General features: G+C 39.2%; 1 protein-coding gene across 1 annotated transcript in view; it reads left to right on the plus strand.

The window, feature by feature from the left end:
• The window catches only part of LOC104278397 (DNA-directed RNA polymerase III subunit RPC2), a gene marked incomplete at both ends in the record, with an annotated part of 20,541 nt that extends 9,738 nt beyond the window's left edge, over positions 1-10,803 (plus strand). Inside the window, 4 exons of the mRNA XM_009875353.1 lie at positions 5,415-5,624; positions 7,353-7,511; positions 8,903-9,020; positions 10,661-10,803. Of these exons, the coding sequence (XP_009873655.1) occupies positions 5,415-5,624; positions 7,353-7,511; positions 8,903-9,020; positions 10,661-10,803 (630 nt within the window). The remainder of the gene's footprint in view (positions 1-5,414; positions 5,625-7,352; positions 7,512-8,902; positions 9,021-10,660) is intronic.
• Positions 10,804-15,586: the final 4,783 nt, after the last annotated feature.

Genomic DNA, 15,586 nt, shown 5'->3' on the forward strand with positions numbered 1-15,586 from the left:
TGACGCTAGGACCACAAAAGCCATTGAATATCTTGAGCAATAAAAAAAGCCTTTGTTTTGGTTTGTTATGACAAAACACCTGACTCAAAGAATAAGCAGCTAGATAAAAGTACGTTTTAAAAGTTGGCACATGACCTGAGCTGTATTTTGCTCTGTCTGAAGTATCTGCAAATACCTGGAGCTTTTTGTAGCAACTGCTTTTAAAAAAGCCACCATAAGTGGCAATATATAGGGACAGAAAAGACTTTTCTCTACACTTATTGATCAGATGAGACCTAGAGGATATTCCTGAAACATTGCACATACTTTTTTTTCTGTTTGTATTTATGAAGAGACATGATGTAGTGCTTCAAACTCCCACTTTTAAGTAACTGTCCACCCTCCTTGCTTTCTTTCCCCATCCTGAAATTTCAGAGCAGCATTTTCTGTGTGGAATGTCTCATGTCCAAGTCCACTGTGTCACTCCCTTGGCTGTCAAAACCTGGGGGCATGGAGGGATCCCCCGGGGTTTAGACTGGGAGAGGAGGGCCTTGAGCTACTCAACACTGACCCCCTCTGACTATGTCACAGGACTGTGCCCGCAACTTTGCACAGCCCTGCTTTTTTTATAAGCAACGTCAGGGGTAGGAAAGGGTGAGAAAGCACAAGCAAATGGAGGATGGACATCAGAGCTTGAAGTGGGATCTATAATCTAGTATCCCTGACGAGTGTTAAGTATTAAAATGTTTCTGCAGGATAACATTAAATGTCCTGAAAAATACCTCCCTGTCATGGGCAAAATGAGTCATCTCGGAGGACTAAGGCTATGCTTAGTGAACAAACTGTATTTCAGTGAAAAGAAATTGAAATGAAATCCCTCTACTTTGGCAGAGATAAATTGCCATATGTTGCAAGTTGAACTGTAAGACTGAAGGGAAGTTACGATTAGGTGGCAAATAAGACAGAAGCTGCAAGGACCTCACTTGAAGTTTGACATTTCAGTGCAAAGTTAGCAACTGTGGCTTAAAATATGAGACGCGTTTAAGATTAAAATACAAGAGTCTGTACTATTTGCATTCCGTGTGTTGCTAAAATAATGTTTAAGAGGACCAAAGGCTCCTACAGTCAGAGAAATAATTTTAAATGGAGTTTTTCAATTCCATTAAGACATAGAAAATCAGTCAGTTTTACACAGCGTGCCTCTGACTGTGAAGCCTAATGTATGAAAGCCTAATGTAAGAAATAAAAACATAGCACATTTTTCTGCCGGTAATCCACCATATTGCACATGCACTCGCGCATCTGTGAGAGCGGTGGTGTGGGTACACAAAGCAAGCTGTACGCTCTCACAGCCCAGCTGTGCGCCGCAGTTTCAACCCAAATGTCGTAATGCATGTCTTGAGTACTGAAAGGAGGGCGTGGGTGGTTTTATTTATTACTTTAACCTGGGAAGAAGCAGAAAGTATTTGATGGGAGAGTGGTAAGTGGTGAGAACTTTGTTGCAGAGGTTTGTGCTGAAGAAACTTCTTTGGTATTACAAAAAACCCCAGCCCTCTTACTGTGTCATGCACATTCTGCTCTCCTCCTGTGAAATAGCGAAGCCCTTTATATGCTGCTTTGCCTTGTGCTAGCTGAATATGTTAGAGTTGAGTTGAGAAGATGAATGTGCTTCAAGGACCCAAGTGCTAGGGGTTGTTGTGTTTTGACAGTTGTGAAAGGCTCGTTGGTGGGCTGGGAGCTACAGTGCTCCCAAATTTCGTGCGGCAAGCCTATCGGCAGAGAAGCAAAACAGGCGTCGAAGCAACACTGGCTGTTGCTGGTCATCACAGCTGGACCTGAGTGCTTTGTGGCCAGGGCTCAGTTCTGCCGCTGCTCTTTGGGGACCAGCGTTTGTGCTCTGCAACACAGTCTCTTTTTGCCGGCTCTTCTCTCCCTGGTAGCAGGCACAGAGGTGCTGAGACAAAAGTGAGCCAGACTACTTCCCCCAGTTTATCCATAATCTTTTAAACTGAATTTTTAATCTTTTTCACGGGGAAAAGAGTATTTTAAATGTTGAACATCCAGATTGCTTAATACACGTACTGCAAAAATCCCTCTGAGCTGAGTTGGAGCCCTCCTCACACGGTTCAGGGCAGCATTTTAAAACTGTTGCCTTATGCCGATATGAAAGGACAAAACAGCAGAAGATCCATGGTGAAGTCAGAGAAAATATGGAAATACAGCAGTTCTTTCTTTGGCATGTGCAGTAATTGCCCTTTTGGCTCATAACTAAGTAGACTGATTTCTGCATCCTTGTTAATTTTGATCGTGCAGTTTGATGTTGGTATAAGTAATACATCTGAGAACTGCATAAACACTCGAACTGACTGTTTGTTCTGGTGAGTTCTTATAACTTTCTACGGCAGAATAACAATGTCCCATTTATGCTGAGTAGCAATAGATAGCATTTTTGTAGTCATTACTTCACACTAAAGAATGATCAAATGGTACTTTAGAAGAAAAAAAAAACTTGTCAGGGAAAAAGGCAAAGAATGCACATATACATTCACAATATACCGATTGCTGAGAAAAGCAAGAAAATTATCTTTGTGGTATCCAGATCAACTTTGTGTGTTTTGCCTTGAACAGGGCTAATTACTAATGAAAAAATTGGTCCTTGCTGTTGGGATAATTATAACTGTGGGTCACTGTGAGCAGGATTTGTTATGGGGAGCTTTAATTATACTTCTACTTGGCTGTTTGGCTGAAGCAAACAAGGACTCTGTTCTTTCAGAGAGAAAACAAAAGTAAAGCTAGTGACTTCCTTCATTTCGGTGCCCACACAGAGGTCTCATCCCAACTCACCAGTCCTCAGAAGAAGAGGACTGCTTCTTAATTTTAAATAGGCAGATTGTGGTTAAGGGATGTGTTTTGTTAAACCAGTCTAGAGAAGACATTTGTGTAACCAGTAAATTGTAGCAATTAGGACAAATGATGCTGATGTACAGCATGATTTTTAGCTAATTCATTTCACTTGTGCTCTTGAATCATTCTCTAACCAGTTTCTTTCCTGCTAGGATATCAAATAGAAAACATATACACATATATGATACAGCAGTGAACTCCTGCAGAACTGTCTGAATACAGTTTGCTATTGAGACTCAGGCCTAGATATTGTCAGTCACTCATGGCTCCTGGTCTGATACAAACAGTAAAGTTCTGTTAACCCTATCTGGACCTCTGATAAAAATGTCAACTTTGAAATACATGAAACATCTGAGAGAGAAATAATGTAAAAGCTTCATCCGTAATGCTTGATATATAGGAGACTTCTGTAGATTGCTGCTGGAGTATAAAGGATGAGTTTAGCTATGACAGGCGCTCCAGACTTCATCTCAACTTAGCATCTGTAACCAGTGAACCTCAGCAGGTAGAGCACAGAGGCGTCTCAGAGGAAAAGAAAATTACAGGCATCACAGAACTGAAAGTTGGTGTAGCTGACTTAGAAAAAGATTTCTCTCAATGAGAGGAAAATGTACCTATCCGTGAAACTTTTAAGATGAACTCTACAGCAGACAACCTATCCTGAAAGCACACAGTTCATTCATTCTAGGTGCAGAGGGAAAAATTGGTCAAAAACTCTGAAGTTTTTCACTTTGAAATAGATTTTCCTAGTTATATATAGTGGGGAAAAAACAGGTGTGGTTTTTTCTCTTTTTTTTAATCAAACTACAGTGAAACCAATGTCTAATACTTAGACTAAGAGAATATCAGAAGTAATAGGGCCTTCAGATGGTGGGCCTTCCCAGCGTGGGGGTAATTGGGAAGGTCTTCAGTGTTGGTGAGTCCAGACCCTACCGGTTTATTTCTTACTGGAGGCAGAAAATGCTACTCAGGAATGATTAATTTCCTTCTCCAAACACAAGGCAAAAAGGCAACTGCTCAAAAGCAAGAGACGAGTAAAGCCTGTCAACTCTACCAAATCTTCCTTGGCATCTGAAAAGTCTGAATATGCCTGTAACTTTCTGGAACTAAGGAGAGTCCAGGCGTGTAAGGGCCAGTTAAAAGAGTTTCTTTTCAGAAAGCGTCTGCTGGGCTGTCTCCCCATTCTCGTCCTTGGGAAGAGTAGGCCTCTGGTGGTTTAGGAGAGAGAGCTTAGTGCCAGGGACAGGATGGGTCTTTGGAAATGCCTGTGATGCTGCCTGGTTCTAGATATTTGATTTTCTAGACATTTTATTTAAATGCAGGCATTTGGAAACTGCAAGTAGATGCATATATAATGTGAAGCTGGCCTCCCCTAAGAACAGATTTCTGTTTAGCTCTACTTTATTCTGGCTATGTGAAGTCTTCATTATACACTGGCTGCTTTGACCTTTATTTGACAGTCTCTGAAATTGCAGGAGAAAATAAAAAGTTTTAGAAAGACTTACCTCCTAAGCACAAGTACTGCAGAATATTTAGCACTTAAAACTTTAACTTTTCAGACAGTAATTTCTTAATTGCTTAGAGACATAGCATAGTCCTGGTACAGCAAACTCCAATAACATATGATTACCTTCACTTTTGTTCTGCTACACAACGGTTTATGTTTCCCTGCTGGGTGTTAATTATTTTTTCCTCAGATTTCAGAAGACACTTTGGCAGTCTGATGGGATAGGGCCAAAAATTTCAGTCTCAAGCTGGGAGGTCTATACAAAGGATTGAATTCTGAACCATAAATTTAAAATTAATTTCATGTAAAAAAGACAAATATATTGTGAGGGAACTTCTACTGCAGTCTTTCTAGCAATGATGCCTCTAATTTCAGAGAGTAAATCAGTCTTGGCTGCTGCTAACTGCATGCTTTGTTCATGCTTTGTGACATTCTAACACAGGCTGCTGTTGAACTAATTATTGCCCAGAAAAGGAAGGAAATATGATGTGGAAGACGCAGAGCTTGATCCACAGTTCCTCTTTAACTCAATAGGTGTCTTTCTATTGATTCTCATGAAATTTTGGATCAGGTCTGTGGAACGCAAATTCAGCCCTCCAAAAAAACAAGCCTATGACTGTTAGAACAATACAAGCAAACTTTGTACTTACAGTTTAATTCAGAGTCATGATTAAAAAAGAAATCTTATTTGCATTCAGGCCTATAGGACCTGACTTTGATTTCTTTTGTTGTTGTGCTTTTTGTCTTGGTGCTTAAGTTTTCCCTATTTAAGAAAAAATAATTCTTTCTGGAAGCTAAAATTAAGAAGCCACTTACTACTTTATTTAAATAGACAAATGTAAAATTGTTTTGGTTTGGTGTATTTACGATTTTTCTTCCCTTCTTTTCCTGACAAATTTCTATTATTAGATGAGATTCCTCAGTGTGTAGTTTTAGTTAATTTGCATTTTGGTAATTTTTTAGACGAAACATTTCTAGGAAACTCACTAATGTTCACATACTTTTGTTTTTCTTTTCCATACAGGTACTATTGGATACAATCAAAGAAACAGGATAGATACTCTTATGTATCTCCTAGCCTATCCGCAAAAGCCAATGGTAAAAACAAAAACAATTGAACTGATAGATTTTGAGAAACTGCCTGCTGGACAGAATGCCACAGTCGCTGTGATGAGCTACAGTGGTTATGATATTGAAGACGCTCTTGTCTTAAACAAGGCCTCTTTGGACAGAGGTAAGAACCATCCTTTCTTTCCCGCTTGTCTGGCGTGTGTTCTAACACATGTTTTCATAAACTCCTTGCCTTGCGGCGTTATCCTGTAACTTCTATTGCTGTTATGAATGGTGCATCTCCAATTAAGAAATTGAATTCCAAAACTGCTTTGAATGCTTTTGTTTGTTTTCTGCATGAATTGTGACTATAATTCCATGCTTGCGACAGTGCAGTGGAGTTGCTAACATGTAACTTCTGAGTATGGACATTAGAATTAAAAATGACTAACTTTTGATCTCAAATAAAGAAGTGTAAGTTGTTCCTTTCTGAAAATGTTTAGTTTACTAAAAGTGTGAAGTATTGGATAGTCTATTCGGTTGCTTTTCAGATGGTTGACTGAACGTTTGTTCATTTCTAACAGAGAGGTCTCATTTTCAGAAGTGACAGAAGCAATAAGTGAAATTAGATTTCTGAATGTATTTGGGAAAGAAATGGAATGCATATCGGTAGCATGTTCTGAGAGACAATAATATTTTCTAAAGCAAAATAATTTATTGTTTATTCAGAGACAAACTAGTGACCTACTTTCTTAAAAATAAAAAAGTAAAATCTATTCGGTGCAGTGTAGTTTTAGGTAGAAGTATGTAAGCACCAACTAGAGGGTAACTAAGTGAAACTTGTGTTTGTTCAGTCTAACTTGTCTCTCTCTACAGTTCTTCAGCACTTTAGATTAATGCTTTTGGGAGTTGGAGGAGAGTTACGTGAAAAGTTAGTATCTCTTCTCTCTCTTTTCTAAATAATTTACCTTGAGAGAAGATCAAATTGTTTTTGGTTTCGGGTGGCCAAAATCAGATTCTTCCATCACTTTATTCCCCCTCACACTCCCTTCCTCCTAGTTGCTAGGCAGCAATAATAGTATTCCTAGACATGTATCTTTGGCATTAATGTCTGCCGCATTTAATTTATGCGTCCTTTTCTGAAACAACAACAGGCATGATTTAAAGCTGAATGTTTTCTGGTAGACTGGTAATTTGCAGGGAGAGCTGTGGCGCTTGTCAGGAGTTACTTGACATAATCTGAAGATATAGATGTACTGTATGTGGCCACAACCATCTTTCAAATGAACTAAAGTAAAGTAGGATTATTAGAAAGCCCTACTCTTGCCTGTTTGTCATTCTAAATGCAGTGAAAGTGTTTAGTATTGTGGCTGGTTGCTGTACTTGGAGAGAAATTCCAGAGGTGTGACTTTTCTCATCTAAAGCCCCAAACAAACCTATTTTATAACAGTATATGTAATTCAGAATTCTTTCAGCTGTGAGAAGAGTGTGTAATGGGATGATGATATGAAACATTTAATCAGTACTTTCCTGGTAGGCTAACTTGTGTCAACCAGCAACACGAGTAAAAGTTCAGGTTTCTTAGAACTCCTAAAAGGACGAGGTGCTGTTCTAATTGTGTTAACAGTCCCTTCTCCTTTTGCACCACCAAAGGTAAGAGAAATGTTGCATGTATGTCATGGCCCATGATCTAGTGTCTAAAAAAAGTAGCATGCCTTATCTGATTTTTAAATTGTGGGCTACTAGATATCCATGTACAATGTTATGCTTATCCAAGACAGTGAATAATCTAACTAATAAAAAATTATTTTATATTCTATAGCTCAGCAGATGGATCAGCATTTTTGTTTTATTCTGATAATATGTTATAATCTTTGAACTCCTAGATTGATGAGCTTGTGTTACATTTTAGGATTTGGAAGATGTCTTGTATATAAGAATGCCAAGTGTACACTGAAGCGTTACACAAACCAGACATTTGATAAAGTTATGGGTCCGATGTTGGATGCAGCTACTCGTAAACCAATCTGGCGCCATGAAATTTTGGATGCTGATGGTATCTGCTCGCCAGGTTTGTCAAACTGCATGTTCAGTCATGGCATGTTCATAATCTGAGGTAGAAATTAATGGTCTCTTAATACGTCTTGTACACTTTATACTTTGTGTAGTTTTCTTCTTCCTTGAAGGTAACAACATTGTAATGGAAAGTTAAAAAAAGTTATTTTCTGAAAGCAGCATGATACCAGTTGTTGGGGGTTTTTTTGTGCATGAGAAAAGGGAACTTTAAGTAGAAGAGTGAATCTTTAACAGTGTGAATCTACTGAAGCATTAGAACTTGTATTCTTCTTATATCCCCAAATTGGAGAGCTTTTAATACTGTCATTTTTTACTGTCTCTCATATGTTCTGTCATCGTTTTTTTTAGATACCTTATTATTTTGATTTCATACGTGAAAACATCCTAGCATGTTGTCAGTTAATGCAGCTGTTTGCAGAGGTTAGAGCTTCCATTTTTAAGACTTTAGAAATATGGTTGGAGAGAGATAAGAAAAAAAAATTCAACTACATTTAGTTACAAGGATAGGTGTATAACTTTCCAATGGAAATAGATTTGAGAAACAGTCTTCCCATACTGTCATCCTTCAGTTAGGAAACAGCTTGATAGATCTGCTGAGATCTAGTAAGAAAGGTCCTGTAAAAGGCACCTAGCTTAATTCCATTGTAGCAACACAATTTGATCATTTTTGCTCTTTAGCACATCACAATGGAGCTTTCAAAGTTAATTTTTAAAAAAGGCAACAATCTTCTGAAGTATTAGGATAGATAGGACTGAGGCTGTTCTCAGCATGGAGGTAAAAACCCCTTTGAAATAGTTTGTGTGGACAGAAAAGAGACATAGACTGAAGTTCAGTGTAATTTTGTGGAGGAGGTGGGAGGCAGGTACTTGACCTGCATTATCGGTATCACTGGGCATGCTCCTGATCTGGTTTGCTATGTGAAGGGTAGAATAAAGAAGTGGAGAGGAAAATACTATGTATGAGACCAGAAGCAACAGGAAACAGTAATTGGAAGGAGAGGCTGAAAGTAGTCTTGCACAACTCGTTGTGGAAATGATGTGATGTCCTGAATGTAGGTGTGAGTTTCTAAAATTTGGCTGTTGGTGTTGCTTGTTAATTTTTGCCAGTCTTAAGCCAGATTACTTCAGATGGTTTTGTGTATTCTTTAGACCCAGGGTATGTTGAATAACTGTTCTCATGGTGCATGCAGCATGCAAGCTGTTCTGTTTTGGTTTACCAAACAAGCTAATTTAATGATTCCCTTACCAAGCCATAACATGGCATACTTCCTGGACACGTTCCTCCCAGTTTGTCTTCCAGCTTACCTTTTTTTAAAGCTTAAAATATATTTCTAACATATAGGTAGCCAGATATTTTCATGGTGCTTTTTGTCTCATTCTTCACAGGTGAAAAAGTAGAAAATAAGCAAGTCCTTGTGAACAAATCTATGCCGACTGTGACCCAGACACCTCTGGAAGGAAGTAGTGTGCCTCAGCAGCCGCAGTACAAAGATGTGCCAGTAACGTATGTTGCATGATCGCTTATAGTTGGGGAACCTATGTGGAGGAGAGGTATCCAAGAAAATACTCAGCCCTAGAAAAGTCAAAGGAATTGCAAAGGAAATGCAAATTAGACCTAGTTCTCAAGGTATTGATTCTTCACAGGATTTTTCAGAGCCCAGGTTATTTTCAGAAGTGCCTAACCACTTAATCACTAGTGAGTTAGATTCTGACACCTGAAAGGCTGGAATTGCAAAGAGCAGGAGGACCTCTCCTGAAGACATATGCACAGAGAGGAATCACTGAGTAGACTCCCGGGAGAAACTGAGGGGAGAGCTAAGACAGCGATAGGGTGTAGAGGAGTCACTCATGGATGAAATGATGGAGAAACAGGAGAAAAGCAGGATAAGTGGGAGGGCAGAGAGCATGTGTGTACTTGTGAGGGAGCACCTCTCCTCCATACCAGCTTTCAGAGAAAATGCCCAATGCTGACTGGTGCCCAGCCTTCACCTTGCCAGGCAGGAGGCCAGGAGATGGAGGCCTTTCTGTCTGGGAGGCTCACAGTCAGCTTGTTCTGGCCACTCCAGTTAGACATCCTTTACCGAGGCACCATGGAATGGGAAAGGACAGTCAGTAAGAGCTTTTCCCATCCCATCCTGAAAGAACAGGAGAGGGCTTCCACGGTATGAGATGAAAATTTTGCTTTAAATGTTACAACAAACAAGCAAATAAGTGGTCTTCACTCTTGTCAGGAAGAGCCTTGACAGTTCTGTAAATTAGCAGAGCAAGGTGAGCAATTGGTGCCCAGATCAGAAGGGCAGAATTAACTTTGCTGCGCTTCTGTGTGTTTCATAACCAACAGTCTAGTTTACTCCTACAAGATATTAATAAAGAAGTGAGGCAACAGTGTAATTATCAGTAGGAAAGAGGTAATCCTGCCAGGTAAAGAAATAGATCCAGGGCTCTGAATTTAGGTATCATAGTTTGACCATCTCAGCTACCTGAACAACAAGATGAAATAATCTCCTAAATAAGGTATTAAATGTGCTCTACCTTCAGTCTGCAATATATATTAAAAAGCTGCTACCAGAATAATTTTGTTCCTGCTCTGTCATGCCTACTCCTTTTTTTCTTTTTCTTTTTCTCCTGTCCTTCTAAAGTCTCTGCATCTTGGACTCTAGAGTTCATCTCTGTCTGTACCTCATCCTGTGTTCTGCCCTTGGTTCATTTCCACACCTGCACCTGATACAGAGTTTCAGTCAGGATGTTATGCCATAATTTTGTCCTTAAATATTCATGGTGTATTCCTTAAACTCTCTTATTCAACTATAACTCTCTATTAGGCTTTTGTTTGTTTAACTGAAGATCAAAATTTTGCAATATACTAGGAAGCTTCTTGCTGTCAAAAAGAGCCCAAGTGACAATTTCTTTACAGTTTCAGTTTAATTCTCCCCTTGTTTCTATTACATCTCTTAAACCTTTTATGTTCCGGAAATGTACCGTACTTAGGAACTTTTTATACCTATAATCTTTGCTCCATCGACCTCTCATAAGTATGTTCCATGAAGACTAGTTTGGCCAGAAGCTTAACAATACACAGATACTTGTTTGTAACTTGTGTTTGGTTCATAAATGTAAAACTCACGTTTTGTTGTCTTGTTCTAGCTACAAAGGTGCAACTGATTCTTATATTGAAAAAGTAATGATTTCGTCAAATGCGGAGGATGCTTTCTTGATCAAAATGTTGTTGAGGCAAACTAGACGTCCAGAAATTGGAGATAAATTTAGCAGTCGACATGGGCAGAAAGGTAAACTACATATTTAATAACAATAAATGCATGCTGGATATGCCAGCTACACATATATCATCATCCATGTTTCCATTGGTTGGTTCAGATCTTTTATGAATGCAGTGGTAGAAGACCATATCCCTTAAGTTCACCTAATTTAGCAATATGTTACTGGAATTGAAGAGAGAAATTGGCAAGCACAACTCTGTTGTGGGCTCTGTAAAACAGAGTGGTTACCCATTTAAACAAGAACAGGGGTTTGAGATTTGGTGGTGGATTGTTTTTTTCTTCCAAACATGAATTTTATTATAGGTGATAGGTTCATCAACGTATTATCAAGAGGGAAATGGGAGGAAAGAGAGTCCTGACTGGGCAGAAAAGACCAGAGATAGAACGAGATGACTGCAAGTCATCTGTGCAGACATACTGCTCTAAAGACAAGACTGCATAGGTCACTCAGAGCCATGGTGTGAAAGGGAAGCAATCAGGAATGCAACTAAGAGTGCACCAGCAGAGACTGGAAAGCATTTAAAAATACACCTGGCACGTGATCTGGGGCACCTCTGTATCTTCAAACCAGGAATTGAAAATGAGTAGCTCGAGGGAGCTGCTTGGTGGCATGTAGCTCCCTAGCGTTAATAGTAAGATGAAAATCAGGGGCCTGATTCCGTATCTGTTGAAAAAAGCAGTGGATTGCCTTTGACCTTGAGGGCAAAAAAAAGCAACTCAGATGATCCTCTCTGAATCTCAAAGGGCTAGGACTTGTGAGAGGGGTGTTCAGAAAGAAGTGACAGGAACAGTCTGACTGTGACTGACTTAAAAGCATGTTTCGATCCCGTTGGTTTCAATGTGGAACAGGTTTTTACATGTCTTCATCTATCTGTACACTTGGAAAATGTGTATTTTTTTAGTACTTTCAGCATTACCTTCTGCCTTACTGTATGTGCTGTGCTAAACCTGTTACCTGAATGTTGTAATCTTGTTACATTTTCAGGTCTTGTTTTGGTTTGAGAACATTGCTCAGTCTCTTGTCAGATGCCGTGGGGAGGCAAAGAGGTCAATATTACCAAGTCCTTTCTATTGCAATACATACACTCCTTTCCTGTTACTGGGCAAAAGTGATACCATCTTAATAACTACTGGAGCAAAAATTTCCTTACTTCCTTGCTTTGCTTTCTGAGGAACAGGAACCAGAGCATCAACTGTAAAGCACATCTGGTAAAACAAGTATCCTCTACGTCTGTCTGGAGACCAGAGGAAGGGGACTGAGGAAACAATGGAGGACACTGTTTAGATTTGAAACACTAATGCTTAAAACTAGTCGTAGTCAATTAACTTTGCAGTAACACACTAAATTTTGATACTAGCTAAGGGACCTCTTGCAAACAAACTGACCATTCATGAGCAGTTTGCTCTTTGTCAGAAGACATGTGGGAAAGAGAGTACTTTTGTTAGGAGGAGCTCCCTGAAAGCATCCCTTTCAGTACTTTGTGTTATGGTCCCACTCTGTAGCCCAGCATCATGTTGGGTTTGACCTTGTGCTAATTCGCATCCTGTGTCTTGGAGCAGAACTGGAGAATTCTGTGGACAAATAGGCCCTGAAGTCAGTAAGCAGAGAGCTGGTACTTGCACAACATCCATATGTAGATGTGAGCCAGTGAAAAGAGATGAGACTGCAACAGATGTCACCAGCACACAAGCAAAATCCAGCTCTAGAATTATCTTAAATGAAGGTTAAACAGAATTGTCTCCAGCATATTCAGAGCCTGTGTCATTAGAGGAGATATGAAGAGCAGTTGCTTACAAATGGACAGCAGGCACAAGAAAGAAGTAGATTTTAAAAGGCTTCACGTCACTTTTTACTTCTTTACTCACATATGTAGCCTAAAGTAAAACTTGAGGTTCTTTATGACTTTCTGAGGCCATGGAAGTCCTTAAGCATCAGTGGCAATGAGGTGGCCAGGTGTAACTGAAAGACTGCATCCCCGTCATGAGATGCAGAGCTAACCACAGTAATCCCCATTTCTGTAGTCTCCAGGTTTGGTGATCAGGACATCTACCTAGAGCAAACCTATCAGTCAAAAGCAGTGAAGTAAGTACAAAAAGGTAGTAGTTGATCATAATGTCAGCTGTTACCAGATGTGGCCTCAAGTTCATGTGTGTTTTCTACAGAGTACAGTCATCACAAGCTTTCACAGGATGCCCAGCTTTATCAAAAACCACCCTTACTTCCACAAGCCCATAAAAGGTTCTTCAAACTCTGTATTCTAATCCTTCCATTGCCTCTGCTGTCATTAAGAAATAAAAACTCTTCTGATAAGCACTGAAATATTTTTCCCGATTGCATTTTCGAGATGGTTTTTGATCTAAAAATAGGAAGCAATTCTCACTGAGAACCCAAGTGATTTGGAAACCAGTACCTGCCTGAGGCTTCAGAAAATAAAGAAGTAGCAGTACGTTCCTTTTAAAATCCAGTCTAGTTCGTGCACTGCAGCCGTATAGGATAGTTTTGGTAAGGGAGGTGGAAGCTTCTGAAGCAGACAGAGTTGAGCAGTTGGAATGATTCTTTTTCTCCGGGAAGCTTCTTGTTCAGGAATATTTTACATAGAGTCTCTTTCAAATAATTTTTTAATCCCATACTCAATGAGGATGTGCAGTACTTTGAACCCTGTGACTGTTCTTAGAGCAAAGCCCATTTCTTCTAATGTTTTGAGCTTTGTCTAATTAGTTCTTTCTCCTTATAAGTGACATGCAGCATTTTAGCTGCAAGTTATTATACAACAGTATGATTAGTACTATAATTTTCTTACTAGAATTTTTAAAAATAGCCTATAAATGGTATTAAAGAAGCTGCTCAGTTAATCATGGTAAGTATTTATGGGCATTTGCATGAAAGATTTAAGCAGGTAAGATTTTTGTTCTAGTTTGAGCTATTGATGTGCACCTGTTGAAATAGTTGAACAGGGTTTAAATGGTTTTCTGATTTTCATACCTCTCCAAAAATCAAGAAGAAAGGTGCTCCACAAATCTGGAACTGTCAGAGGAGAAAATGTGGAAGAACAACAGGAGGAGACAGAGTTGTGTCAGACAGGCTGCAATATGGCTTTAGGGCCTGCCTTATCGCTAAATGCACCTAAGACATCTCGCAGCCTGGAGCAAGCTCGTTTTAGAGGTCTTGAAGGACAGACATCACATAAGTACTTCTCCTCATCAACCCCCAATATTCATGGTCAAATACAGAAACAACTAATACGCACCATATTGGAATCTGTTGGTATTTTCTTTAATATCCCGAAAGCCATAGAAGGTGGGTTTTTTTTTCCAAAGTAAAATAAAACATACCTGTGGAAATGCCGTAGTAATGAAAACAACATCCTAAATGCTGTAAGGAACTTTGAGGGCGCCCATAGCAATGCCTGGTGTTGCATCAGGCTGGAATGACTGGTCCCTCATGTACCTGTACTACGGACCTGTAATAATAATAAGCCAAACCCATCTATTATTGAGAACAGTAAATGTCCCTTTCAGCTTTGGAAATACGAGTGTAAACATTGCAACAGTTATGTTACGGGAATTGTGGGCATACGCTTGTTAGCTGTCCAGTACATCAACCTGTAGTAATCTCTTGCGGGAGTGACACATCCTGAATTATTACATTCTCCTGTGATCCATAGCTTTCCTGGTAGTAAACCTCTTGCTTCACTGGCTTGTTGTACGTTATGGGAAAAGACATTACAATAAATGGGAGAAAGGAGAAATGTGCTTAGTGGACAATGTACATGTGTTAGATACCAAGGAAGACAATACTGAAAAGTACAGTGGAATTCATAGTTTTGTAACTTCAGTATACAGTGAAGAACCAGATGCTGACATTAATGTTAGATTACAGACAACGATAGAGCGGGAGAAAAGATATGAAAAGGAAAGGGAAAACCTTTGCTAGCTGTTTAAAAATACAGCTGATATCATCTTTCTCTGAATTGGGGAAGGATCAGTCATAACAGAGGAATACAGACAATTGTGAAATAGAAATCATAAATATTAACGGTTTAACATTTTCCATTGAGAAGATTTTTAATTAGCCCTGAATTTGTTCTCTCATCTTCGTCTGAATGCAGGTGATTACTCATTCAAGTTTAATTTGTGAATGTTAGCTTTAAGCCCGTCATAGGGCCACTTTAAACCTATGATGAGCTTGAACTAACAAGTACATTGATTCAATGAGGAGAAAGTGTATTTCCCTCTGTATTGTCAATCATTTCTGTGATATTTTTATTTCCTAGAAGGAACGCATGAAGATGAGATGTGTTTTCACTCAATTATAGTAGTAGTTTTAAAGTAATTAAGTATGTGCAAAGTAAGAGATGGCACAAACCACAGGTCTCAAGTTGTTGGGGGTTTGGTTTGGGTTTTTTTTTATGAGCTTTTTCCTGTATTCCAAATTGATTTGTATTTCAAAGCCATACTTTGTCACTGGGAGTAAGTGAACTGCAAATTGTCTGGGATTTGACAGATTAAATCTCACAAACCAGCTTTAGGCTTTTATTACAGAAGAGCCTTTTGTTAAATATGTAGGTGGGTTTTGTAGGCCTCTCTAATAATATAGATCTATGCCACTGCCTCTGTATTTGCTGCCTTTTTTTATGTCCTCTCACATGTCAACATGGTATTAGCAAGGGTCACCACTTCTGGCCTGTCCACCATACCCTCTTTTCATGTAAGTCTGTGTTTTAAGTACACTTCTTCCAAACTGCCTGTTAAAGCTACCCTTTCCTTCAAGACCTGGTAACAAGTATATGGG

The sequence above is a fragment of the Apaloderma vittatum genome, unplaced genomic scaffold, assembly GCF_000703405.1.
Source record: "Apaloderma vittatum isolate BGI_N311 unplaced genomic scaffold, ASM70340v1 scaffold37068, whole genome shotgun sequence".
Classification (NCBI taxonomy): Eukaryota; Metazoa; Chordata; class Aves; order Trogoniformes; family Trogonidae; genus Apaloderma; species Apaloderma vittatum.